The sequence below is a fragment of the Cnephaeus nilssonii genome (assembly GCF_951640355.1).
Source record: "Cnephaeus nilssonii genome assembly, chromosome: 12".
Lineage (NCBI taxonomy): Eukaryota > Metazoa > Chordata > Mammalia > Chiroptera > Vespertilionidae > Cnephaeus > Cnephaeus nilssonii.
In genome coordinates, this window is record NC_137083.1 from 46600654 (window position 1) to 46613622 (window position 12969).

General features: G+C 40.7%; 1 protein-coding gene across 2 annotated transcripts in view; it reads left to right on the forward strand.

Moving 5' to 3' along the window:
- The window catches only part of HECW1 (HECT, C2 and WW domain containing E3 ubiquitin protein ligase 1), a gene marked incomplete at both ends in the record, with an annotated part of 142369 nt that overhangs the window by 73808 nt on the left and 55592 nt on the right, over positions 1-12969 (forward strand). For both annotated transcript variants that reach the window (XM_079785984.1, XM_079785985.1), the window contains 3 exons: positions 4258-4352; positions 8289-8364; positions 11772-11941. In XM_079785984.1, coding sequence (XP_079642110.1) covers positions 4258-4352; positions 8289-8364; positions 11772-11941 — 341 coding nt within the window. The remainder of the gene's footprint in view (positions 1-4257; positions 4353-8288; positions 8365-11771; positions 11942-12969) is intronic.

The window sequence follows — 12969 nt, forward strand, 5'->3', positions numbered from 1 at the left end:
GGTGGAGGGAGGGAGCCAGGTGGTCCCTGGTCAGACACAGAGCAAGAGGGTGCCATAGAGAGAGAATGGAGTTGACTGACCTATCTAACTTCTTGGAATAAGGAAGTGGCAAAGAGGTACCACCTTTTAAAGCAGAAGACTCTGCTGTCTAGCAAACATGGCCCAATCCACTCTGGGATTGTGACCAACCAGTTTAGTAATTCTTCTTCCTTTGCTGCTGGGAAGTAGACAATAGAAGAGCAGTGGGAAGGTGGGGTATTTCTTTCTCAACTTGCACTTTTCTCTTTTGACCCACGGAGCCTTCAGCAAAATCTGTGGTCACACACAGCTGCAATTTTCATGGTAAGGACAAAGACCCACAGAAGCCAGGGAAGTCTGCCTGCACACTATGTGTGCCTTCCCAGGCACTTGTCACTCCTCCTATGCACCCATCTGGGACAGATCAGATGTACCCCCAGAAGTTTCTGACAGAGCAGCAAGTCTCCAGTCATCTCAGTCATACATACCAACTTTGGACAACAAAGAATGAGTTCAGAGTCCAAATAATATAAAACTCCTCAAAAAATCTCATTAATTGAGTTATCAGTATCTCATGTATCCCAGTTTTTTGATAGTCTAGAATTGTATGCTACCCCCCAACACCCATGAAATCTAGAAAACGCCTTGTCCATTGCAGCAGCTTCTAATCTAAACGCTGTTTCCCTCTTTCCAAGTAAAACCATAGTTTGCAGAACCTGGTCTGTATTTAGAACCCATTGCTAACCAGTTGTGTTACTTAAGGGAGAAGGAAAACAAAAACAGAAAAGAAAAAAGGAGAAAATTGTCTGTTTCAGCTTCTCCAGAATGAGCACCCATCTCTCCCAGGTTGTTCAAAGGCCTAGGAGCTTAGAACACAAGCCAGAAAACTCATTTTTTAAGGGAGGAACTATGTCATTATGCCTCCCATATGCTTGGGGGGAAATACAGTTATAAATACTGAACCCTGTACCACAGAATAACATATAAAACATTCCTATTTTTTTATACAAATACCAGAAATTTGAACCTATACACTCAAAGCCTTTTCACTGGGACTTCTGTTCTTATATTTAAAACCTCTTAATCTCTCTCTCCAATAATAGTTATCCCTGAAAAAAAGTGGCTTCTTTTACAGCATGAGTTTTCTATAACAGAACATGAGTTTCTAGTGAAAACTAAACCGTTAAGGCCTGGCTGACTTTTTAGTGAAGGAAAAGATAACTATTATAACAATATAAAGAACATGAAATATTTGTCAGAGAGGGAAGAGTACATTATGTCAATCCTTAAAAAAAAAAAAAAGCCGGGGGAGGTAAAAAGTAAGGGAACATGGAAAAACAAAGTAATTTACAATTAGACTTCACCACTAGTGTAATTACAGGCAGTTCCCAAATTGGAGAAAAATACATTTTAGGCAAACAATTAAGAAAAAGAACATTCACACATCAGAACCAGTTGAATGGAAACTCTTAGTGCTTGACACAGAGTGATCCACTGACCTTACAGGCGCACAAGAGTTAGACTCTTCAAAAACCCATCCCCTTCCTGGACTGGAGGCTGGCAGCCTTTTTTTTTTTTACCCCCAGCCTCTAGCCCAGCTCGGGACTGGACCTCTGGTGCAGTTTCACCATGCAGCCCTGCAGCGCCTTCTGTAGGCGGGTCTTGCCACTGAGCACAGAATAAGAATTAAAAAAAATTGGGGGGGGGGCGGGGGGAGTCATTAGCAAGCTGCTGCCACCCACAGAGGATGGGAAGGAGGCTGGGAATCAGGAAAGGTGTCCGGAGACCCTTTTTACCGAATGTAGGAGGAGAATGCGAAGCTTATAGGAGGCTCCAAGCTGGCAGTGGGCACGGAGCTAACCGGGTGCATGAAGAATTTCCTAAAGCGGTGAACCTGCCACCTAAAGGAAGTGTAGAGTAAGGGAATAGCTGGCATTGGGATGTTTGTGTTGGATTAGAGCTGTTTACTCATCAAGTATGCTCCTTTTGTTTGAAATAAAGAACCCACGTGACCACCTCTCACATAAGCCAGAGACAGAATTTGGTGTGCAGGGGGGTCTTCTGTTCCTTCTACTGCTCTGCACACTTCCTCCAGGATAATCCTTGGTCATCTGGGATAGATTCATCTCTGAGTCTACCAGGAAAAAGATGTGTTTGAGAGCCCCAAAGTGAAGTTTCCAGTTCCACCAAGTGGCATGCTCAACATGTTGTGGAAAGGGAGACCCTGCCTGCTGACCAAAAGCATGCACTGTCACTGTGTGTTAGTAGCTACCAGGTTTTACAGTGTCTGTAGACTCTCTTCCTAAACGGCTACAGCTACTTCTGTGTAAGTGGTGCTCCTGGGCTGGTAACACATCAGCCCTGTTAAATAAGGTCACAGGAATGTCTGGTGACCATATATCAGGAATGATACCCTGCCCAAACTATCATCCCTAAGGTCTGTGCACGATCAAGGTCATAACCACTTATCCACACTTCTGAATAGCCATGAGTTTGAGCTCTGCCCTGGTTTATCTTGATAGCACATTACATCTCAAGCTCCAACATCATGAAACCTCTTCTTAGGGACCTCTCTCCAAGGCTTTCATAGAAAGCTGAAGATTTTCACCAGGGCCCTTCCCTTCCCCTCTCCAGAAAAAAATATCAGAAAGTAATGGAGTCATAACATAATCAGGTAGTCATCTCCATCATCATCTTCATCACTGACATTTACTGAGCACTTAACTGAACTCTAAGCATTTTTATTTTATCATCCAAAATCTTATGAGGTGCGTATTATGTTTGGTCCATTTACACATAAAGAATAGGGTGTACGGGGAGGTTGACTTGCTCATTGTCTCACAGATTTTCAATAATGGAGCTGAAGTTCAAACCCAGGCAGCATGATTCCCCAAGGCCATATCATTGCTACTTATATTCTAGAACTTTGAAAGAGAAAAAAATTGTGATGCAGAGAGCTTATCATGGATGTGTGCCACCATTTAGAAAATATGCCTCCCATCTATGTGTTTATATGACTTCTCAAAGTCTTCCTCCAAATTTCTAAGCTTTTCATCACAATGAATTATATTACAGGAAATTACATAAGCAACAGACTGGTGGTAGGCATCAAACTACCTAAAACCTTAGAACTAAGGGTTTAAAAGAAATAACCTCTTGGAATAGCCTCTAATAGAGGAATCTAAATAACATTCTACTTGGGTAAAAAATGCTAAGGCCAAAGCAATTTTATATGGCACATTTTTAGAAAGAAGTCAGATCTGTCTGTGAGTTGACTATCATTGTCAACTAGAACCTACCTGGCTTATGGGAGTGTCCACCAAAGTCATTGGCATATATTCACCACCAACAGGAAATCTACAATTAGAGGTGCATTGAACAAGAAAAATTTATTCAATGCAAACAGCTCAATCGTGACACAGCACAGCTGTGAATACAGCATGGCTGGCAGCTCAATTATGATATAGCATGGCTGTGAAAACAGCACTGCTGTTCGGAAGCCCTGAGGTGAGAGCGTCCTGAAGCCAGGCTTCTCTCCAACGGGACAGCAGTGCTCTGCTCCTCGTTGATTTTCTGTGCTCCACTTCCTGCCCATCTGCTCTGCCCGGCACTGGTCTGCTCCACTGTGCTCCAGGGAGACCTCTTTGGTGTTTCAGCCTAGGAAACACAGTCTTCAGTCTTTGGTGGGAAGGGAAAGTGTCCTCTCAGAGCAAGAGGGGAGCTGACATATAAACAGAAGTCCTGCTCCCTGGTCCCTGATTGTTTCCTCCTTATGCTAGTAAGGACTGAATTCTCACAGTGCCATTGCTCCAAAAGGTACTGCTCTGATTGGTCAGTGAATAAGCTGATGGGGAGATAGCTGTGTAGCTCTGACTGGCTGGGAAAAGCCTCGGTCCTATTGGTTGAAATAGTATTCCAGGAACTGCCTTATAGGGGCTGGTTCGGATGGCAGGAACACAGTTCAGGAAGGCTGTTCAGAACAGGAGGCAGGCAGCTTAGTGCAGGCTTCTCCCTGAACTGTAGTTTGTGTGAGAGGCCCTGTATAAAAGTTGCTGCTAGCCTCTGTATTCTAAATGTAAGGCCCGTAAGCCACCGGGAGCCCTTCTCAGTAGGTATCTGCTTTCTCAGGGTCCTATGGAAGAACTAGGTTGCAGTTCCTGATGGTGTTCTCTCTGGCCCTGGCTATTTCTTCCTGGGTTATACCTTACTTCGCAATCTCCTTTTATTTTTGTCTTCCAGGTGAAACTAAGATTTGCTTCAAATACTACCATGGAGTGAGTGGAGCCCTGAGAGCTACCACCCCAAGTGTCACGGTCAAAAATTCAGCAGCTCCTGTAAGTCTCATTCCTTCCTCTTTGGTCAGACATAACTCTGGGATTCGTCACTTTTCCATTTGCTGGAGTGTGTGTGTGTGTGTGTGTGTGTGTGTGTGTGTGTGTGACAGAGACACTGATAGATTATTAATAGTTAGATAGACAGACATGTATCTCAAAATAATAAAGAGGAATGAGATCTGAAGGCAACCATATAAAAATGCATACCATTTTTTGTAAGAGAAATGTCAAGCTTCAGTAGAGAGCCAGATATTTCTAATAATCTCATGCTTAGCAGCAGTGAATAATAAAACTTTCTTTGGAACACATTTTAAAATTTCTTGATTTCAAATATTTACATTTTCATATGTTTTAATTTCTTCTTAGGCTTATAATTAACCCTTTGCACTCGCTTGCTTTTTTCTCCATTCCTGCTACCGATGCTAACCGTGTCGAGTCACACTCGACATCCAAGTGTAAAAGGTTAAATGACACATGCCCATAAAGCATTGCATAAAATCATTTTCACAGTCAATAAATGGTAGAGCATTTATCTGGGAATGCAGCATATTTCTTAACCTCAAACATGCCTTTAGAACTCATCTTAAACAACAAGTCAGGATGCAATACCTTCCAGACCAGGCAAATATCTTTACTTCCTGGAAAATGTTTATCACAGCTACAGTTGCCTCCACTCGCATACCGTAAGACTGGTGCTGAGATGACTTTGTAAATAATGTTAGCAAAAAGCCATGAGTTTGGAGAGGAAACCAAGATGGCAGCATAGGTAAACACTTAAGCTGCTGCCTCGCACAACAATTTCAAAACTACAACTAAAAGACAAAATGGACATCATCCAGAACCACAGGAAGGCTGGATGAGTGGAAATTTTATAACTAGAAGGAAAGAGAAATGCACACTGAGACTCAGAGGAGCTGCAGGAGGCAGAGGTACTGAGATGCGCGCGCGGAGAGGGCGGGCAACTGAGTGCGCGGCTGGCTTTTTCAAGCGGGAGGGAGACAAAAGCTTCCGACTGCACTGAACTTCAGTTCCAGGCAAGACTCTGGGGACCCAGACTCATTCGGGGAGAAACTGGACTGTCTGGCAGCAGGCAGAACTCGAGGGCAGCTTTCTCTCAGAGGTGCTTGCAGCGATTACCACGGGACACTGAGACACAGGGGCATATTAGGGCAGGGCTGACGGAAACCAATGCTGTCTGCTCTGCCCGGAGACTCTGCCCCATCCAAGCTGAGCACAGAGGCTTTTGCAAGTCTTGTCTCATAAGGGTGTCTCCAGCACAGAAGTTCTCCCAGCATAGAAACAGCTGATCCTCACAGCCAATTGGCCTGGAGGTCAATTCCTCCCAGTGAGACCAACAACAATCAAGGCTTAACTACAACAAGACTGTGCACACAGCCCACAAAGGGGTGCACCAAGAGTGTCCACCTCAGGTAACTAGGGAGGCTGAGCCACTAGGCCCTATAGGACAACTAGCACACAAAGCCACTCCATCAACTCAGGGAAGCAGCCAAAATGCGGAGACAAAGAAACAGATCACAAATGAAAGAAATGGAGGAAAACAAACAACAGGAAATAGAGTTCAAAACCACAGTTATAAGGTTTTTCAAGAATTTTTCTAAAAAAGGCCGATAAATTTAGCGAGACCCTCGATATGAAAAAGGACCAACTAGAAATTAAGCATACACTGACAAATAAAAAATATTACACAGAGATCTAACAGCAGACTAGAGGATTGCAAGAATCAAGTCAAAGATTTGAAATACAAGAAAGCAAAAAACACTCAACCAGAAAAGCAAAAAGAAAAAAGAATCCAAAAAGTTGAATATAGTGTAAGAAGCTTCTGGGACAACTTCAAACGTACCAACATTCGAATTATGGGGGTGCCAGAAGAAGAGAGAGAGCAAGATACTGAAAACCTATTTGAAGAAATAATGACCGAAAACTTCCCCCACCTGGAAAGAAATAGACTTACAAGCCTAGGAAGTGCACAGAACCCCAAACAAAAGGAATCCAAAGAGGACCACACCAAGACACATCATAATTAAAATGCCAAGAACAAAAGACAAAGAGAGAATATTAAAAGCAGCAAGAGAAAAAGTTAGTTACCTACAAGGGAGCACCCATACAACTGTCAGCTGATTTCTCAACAGAAACTATGCAGGCCAGACAGGAGTGGCAAAAAATATTCAAAGTGATGAATAGCAAGAACCTACAACCAAGATTACTCTACCCAGCAAAGCTATCATTCAGAATTGAAGGGCAGATAAAGAGCTTCACAGATAAGAAAAAGCTCAAGGAGTTCATCACCACCAAACCAGTATTATATGAAATGCTGAAAGGTATTCTTTAAGAAGAGGAAGAAGAAGAAAAAGGTAAAGATAAAAATTATGAATAACAAATACATATCTATCAACAAGTGAATCTAAAAATCAAGTGAATAAAAAAATCTGATGAACAGAATAAAATGGTGAACATAATAGAATCAGGGGCATAGAAAGGGAGTGGACTGACAATTCTCGGGGGTGGGGGGGCGGGAAGGGGTGTGGGGGTGCGAGAAGAGACTGGACAAAAATCGTACACCTATGGATGAGGACAGTGGGGGGGGGGGCAGAGGGTGGGGTGGGAACCGGGTGAAGGGGAGCTATGGGGGAAAAAAGAGGAACAATTGTATTAATCTGAACAATAAAGATTTATTAAATTTTTTAAAAATCATTAAGAATTTTATGAAATGTTAAATGTGTCCCACCTCTGAGTGTTATAGCTTCTGAGGTATACATTATCTTTTGGTGCCAGACCTGTTTTGATGCAATAAAGATGAAGAACCTTTTTGTAAATACCCTGAATAGCCGGCAGAAGAATATTTAAATAGGAAGAACCAAAATATGTACACCTTAAGTAGGAAAGAACAAATGTGCTATCCATTTTTATCATTGCATGTTTATGCTCATTTTAGCCTAGCATTAAATGTGCAGTTTAGCCCAGCCAGCATGGCTCAGTGGTTGAGCATTGACCAATGAACCAGGGGGGTCATGGTTTGATTCCCAGTCAGGGCACAGGCTGGGGTTGCGAGCTCAATCCCCAGTGTGGAGCATGCAAAAGGCAGCCAATCAATGATTCTCTCTCATCATCGATGCTTCTATCTCTTTCTCCCTCCCTCTCTGAAATCAATAAAAATATATATATTTTAAATGTTCAGTTTAATTTTACACTTTTAAAAAATATAGATTGAGCGCTGGCTGGTTTGGCTCAGTGGATGGACCGTCGGCCTGCGGACTCAAGGGTCCCAGGTTCGATTCCGGTCAAAAGCATGTACCTTGGTTGCCAGCACATCCCCGGTGGGTGGTGTGCAGGAGGCAGCTGGTTGATGTTTCTCTCTCATTGTAAAAAATTGTGTTCTGAAATTTCTCAGGAAGGAAATTAAATAAAGGAGACTTGAGAGTTGCTTCTTAATGCCACGCACAGGTTTTTCCCTAATAAACAGTTTCCTGAAAATTTCTAAATAATAATCAGAAGAAATGGAGATACAGCAGTTTAACACTATATTTTGCTAAATCAGAACACATTATAATTACAACAGTAAACATTTTTGACTGTCATTCTAAGTCCTTTAGGGTCTGCTTTAATAAATACTTTTTTTTTGCAAATTTGAATGTAAAAAGGCATTGTTTACATAAGTAGTTACATAGGGGCTCTAATATTACAATAATGTTGTTTGAATTTCCATTTCTCTGAAAAGTACACCTCATCCCCACTGGCATTTCCCACTCTATTACTGGGAAAAGACATTAAGCTGCTAGAAGCTTGTTTTAATCAATAATAGCCTAATAAAGTCACAGTGCTGCTGCCTTCATGGAGTGTAGAGAAATAACTTAATAAGACACGTTTGTTTTGGAATATATCTATGACAATGCTTGTCTCCTGTTTGTCTTCTTACAGATTTTTAAAAGCATTGGCTCTTATGAAACTGTCCAGGAGCAAGGAAGTCGGAGGCTGATCAGCTTTTCTCTCTCAGGTATGTTTTGCTTGCTGAAGGCCTTGTGGAAAGAACAAAAATATCAACCATCAGGAGATCCACTTTAATTTGACTCTCACTTAAAAGTTACTCAACCTCTCTGTGCCTCAGTTTCTCCATCTGTAAAACAAAAATTAAAAATATCAGCTTCATTTCCCCTGGCCTCTTGAGGATTTATTGGAGGATTCAATAAATAATAGATGCATAAGCACTTTGAGATGATGAGAGGAGAAACTGCTAATTCTACTTTTCCTCCGTTGCCAAGTAGCAGTAATTGAGAGTTTTTCTAAAGTGGAAGTAAGGGAAATCCTGGGGAGAGAGGCAGCTGGCAGACCCTTTGTCTAAATAAAATCTTAATTAAGTCCAATTGAGCTACTCAAAAAAGTACATTCATGGAAAAGCCAGTGTAAGCCATGTAAAGTCTTTAATTTAGTTAATAGTATTTAGTTAAGAGTAATTTAGTTAATTTTTTCATTTTAATAATGTACCACAGCACTGTAATATGTTAACTATGGGTAAAGGACATTGTACTATTTTTGCAACTTTCTGTAAATATAAAATAATCTCAACATGAAAAGTATAAAGAAAAAAATGAGTTCCTCTGGCTAAAATTCTCTACAAAGTTCAGAGCCCCACACACTCAATTTCATCTTAAGTGGTCTTTGGGGATATGCAATGGCATGAAGCTCTAGGATTCTGGTGAGTACAGTTTGAGAAACTATTGCCTTAGCTTGTTGTCAAACCAACAACTGTTACAGGCCATAAATGTCAGAGATCTGAGATCATACTCATGCACTGTCCTTGAGAGATGGACAGTCAACTGGAGCTATTCATGTTTAAGTGAGCACCAGTAAAGGAAATGTGTGTCTAATGATTTATTGATAGGCGGTTATAGAAAAGTTACAGGATACAAGGTTAATATACAAAAAGTCAGTCACTTTTCTATACACCTGCAATAAACGAGTGGAATTTGACATTAAAAACACAATACCGTTTACATTAGCCCTGGGCATGGGGCTTCATGGAATGGGTGGGGCCAAGAGTGATGCGTGCTGCAGTTAGGGCCCTGGACTGTAGGTGTCTTCCACTACAGTCAAGGCTTCTTACCTGGACACCCAGCTACCTCCTTCTCAGAGAGGCAGTTGGTTGGCAGGACATTAAGAGAGATGGAGGAAGACACAAATAAATGAAAAGATATTTTGTGTTCATGAATTAGAAGAATCAACATAGTTAAAATGGCCATATTATCCAAAGCAATATACAACTTTAATGCAATCCCCATCAAAACCCCATTATGGAAAACAGTATGGAGATTCCTCAAAAAATTAAAAATAGAGTTACCATATGACCCAGCAAGCCTTCTTCTGGATATGTACCTGAAAAATTTGAAACATTTATTCATAAAAATATATGCACCCCTATGTTTATTGCAGCATTATTCACAGTGGCAAAGACATGGAAACCATATTGTCCCTCAATAGATAATTAGATAAAGATACGGTACATATATACAATGGAATACTAATAGAAAAGCTGAAATACTACCAATTATGACAAAATGGATGGATCTTGAGAATATCATGCTAAGCAAAATGTCAGACACAAAAAGTTAAGAATCATATGATTTCACTCATATGTGTGATAGAAAACTTAAAGCAACAAATGAACAAACAAGGCTGATGGGTTAGCGAAGGTTAGAAGGGGTCAAATGTATGGTGACCGAAGGTGATTTGACTTTGGGAGGTGGCTACACAATGCAATATACAGATGATGTATTATAGAATTACACACTTGAAATCTGTAAAATTTTATTATCCAATGTCACCCCAATAAATTTAATTTTAAAAAAGACAAGAAACAGAAATGTTTTTAAAGGTTATATGGGAAGAAGGAAAATAATAAAGGTCATAAACTCATAGATCACACAAAAAACAACACCACCTATTTTATACTTGAGAAATTAACCTATGCCAATATTGGTATTTTTATTGAAAGGTAGTATAATATATAGGTTAAATGCACAGACTTGGGAATCAAAGAGACAGGTTCCAATTTGATTTCTGATATTGACCAGCTCTGACAACTTCATCAAGTCGCTTAATTTATAAGCCTCCATTTTCTCTTCCTCAAATTAGTAATATCATATCTACCTTATAGAGTTTATGGTTAGAATTAAATCAGATAATGTATTTGAAGGTCATAGTATACATAATTCCCAGAATTTAGTAACTAGCTAATAAATAGGACCTGGTAGAGGTGATGGTAGTATCACTACCATTTTATGATGAATAAATCTACATCTGTCACCACCCCAGATTTGATGGTCCACCAGAACTCAGCATATAATCATACTCATGGCTACTCAGCAGTGCCTGGGGTGATGTCTGGAGGGAATCAGTGGTGAGCTTCTGTGAGTCCTCTCCTAGTGGAGTCACACAGAATGTACTTATTTCCCCCAGCAACAAATCAAGGCATATGAAATGTTCTTTGCCAGGTAAGCTCATTACAGACTCATTGCCAAGGAACAGTTCAGTTTTCAAAGCCTTGCCTTTCCTGACAGCACAGTTATTCAAAACTCTACTCACTGGTATACACTTAACTCCACAGAGGCCATGTTTTCTTTTTTCATTCTTCCACTGTCCATCTTCTTTGCTTCTTTAACCCTCCTATTTCTCTTTATTTCTTCCAATTCTCTCTTATTATTGAAGACGATATTGAAGAACATATTTATTATTTGACTACAACGCTTGCTTTATTTATGTCTCCACTTTGCAGAATTTTTACCTGGATTTCCTCCTTCAAGGTCGACCCAGATTTTCTGAGGTGACCCTCAGGTGCTCACCCAACCCCATTATCTTAGTCTGCCTGAAAAAGACTTAAGTCTAGTCCAGTAAGGGCCAATGGTCCTCTTAACCCTTTGCACTCGCTTGCTTTTTTTCTCGATTCCTTTATTCTACTTGGGATTTAATTTTTTAAATACCCCAGATTTTACAAAGCGCGGCAGTAGAATAAAAAACTAGAGTTTCTTTTCATACAAACTTATTTATTTGGATTTTTTTATATTTCAAATTATTGATACATTCAATACAATTCGACATACGAGCTGCTACCGATGCTAACCGTGTCGAGTCACACTCGACATCCGAGTGCAAAAGGTTATAAAGCATAATGACTATAATGCCAGTTATGTTTATTTATTATAAGGATTTCTCACCAAAATAATTTAATACATGCCATTAAATGTTTCACATAGTGGCTTCTTTAGACATATCAGTCCACATTTGAAATGAGGTGGAAATAGTCTAAAGAGTGAAATAATTTTTAAAGTTTTAGATAGACCTTTCTTCTTATGAAAGGCCTGATATGTTCTTCAACCTCACTGAAACACAATATCATTTATTTTATAGATTTCCAGGCCATGGGGTTGAAGAAAGGGATGTTTTTCAACCCAGACCCTTACTTGAAGATTTCCATTCAGCCTGGGAAGCACAGCATCTTCCCTGCCCTCCCTCACCATGGGCAGGAGAGGAGATCGAAAATCATAGGCAACACTGTGAACCCCATCTGGCAGACTGAGGTGAGTGCCGTGGGCCCTGAAAAGAAGCCTAAGTGACCAAGTGAAATGACTGAGCATGAAGTAGCTCATGTGTTATTACCTCCTTTCTTGGAGCCCTAAACTCTGCTGCTAAGTCCATGGCTCTCTTGGTCTTAGAAGGGAGTCATGTTCTCTATGGGTTGCAACTTTCAGGGTTCTTGATAGAGGCCCTCAAGGCAGTACCCACCCTCAGTAGCCATATTGTAGTCACTTAATTTGGTTCTAAACCTGTACCTGAAAGCAAGACAGCCTTTTCCTCTGCCTTTGTGTGGGAGAAGGAAGAGAAGCATTTTGATCTGAGAATTCTCACACGCTTTTCATACATATGGTCCTTAAGCAAGTATGCCAAATTTTAACTGTGCCCCTCTGGACTAGTGCCAGGGATTCTAAAACTGTCAGGTTCTTGGGACAGGTAAATCAATAGGCCTAGAATAAGGCCTAAAATACATATTGCTTGATTTAAATAGACAGGAAGCTTAATTGTTCATTCCATCTTCCTGGTTTACGCAGTAGTGGGCAACTTGCTGGCACATTGAATAGTTTGTTTTGTCTAATGAAGGCCCTTCACTCCTAAATGTGTCTCCTTCACCATTCGGGAGTAGAATGTTTCTCAACAAAGCCACGTGTCAGGCTCAGCCTCACAGTGACTAAGTCCTATCCTTGAGAGCTAGCAGAAAGTTGCCTAGTTCACTAGCTTTAGCATGAGGGTTTAACCTGCAAACTGTGTGGGTTGGGGAGCAGGGAAGTTTAGGACATGAGTGTGGCCACAGTTTAATGTAAAAGTGCAGCTTTGCAGAACACAAACCTTGGTTCAAATCTCAGATTGGCCAAGTGAGTCATACTGGTTGTATAACAGAGAAATCAATTATCCTCAATCTGAGCCTCAGGTTATCTTCATTGGGTTCTTACTGATGGAAATGTACTACTCCTACTGAAGACATTTACTTTGGACAAGATTCCTTCCTTAATTCTTCAAAGTAGACCATCTCTGATGTAGAGCCCTCAAGCAT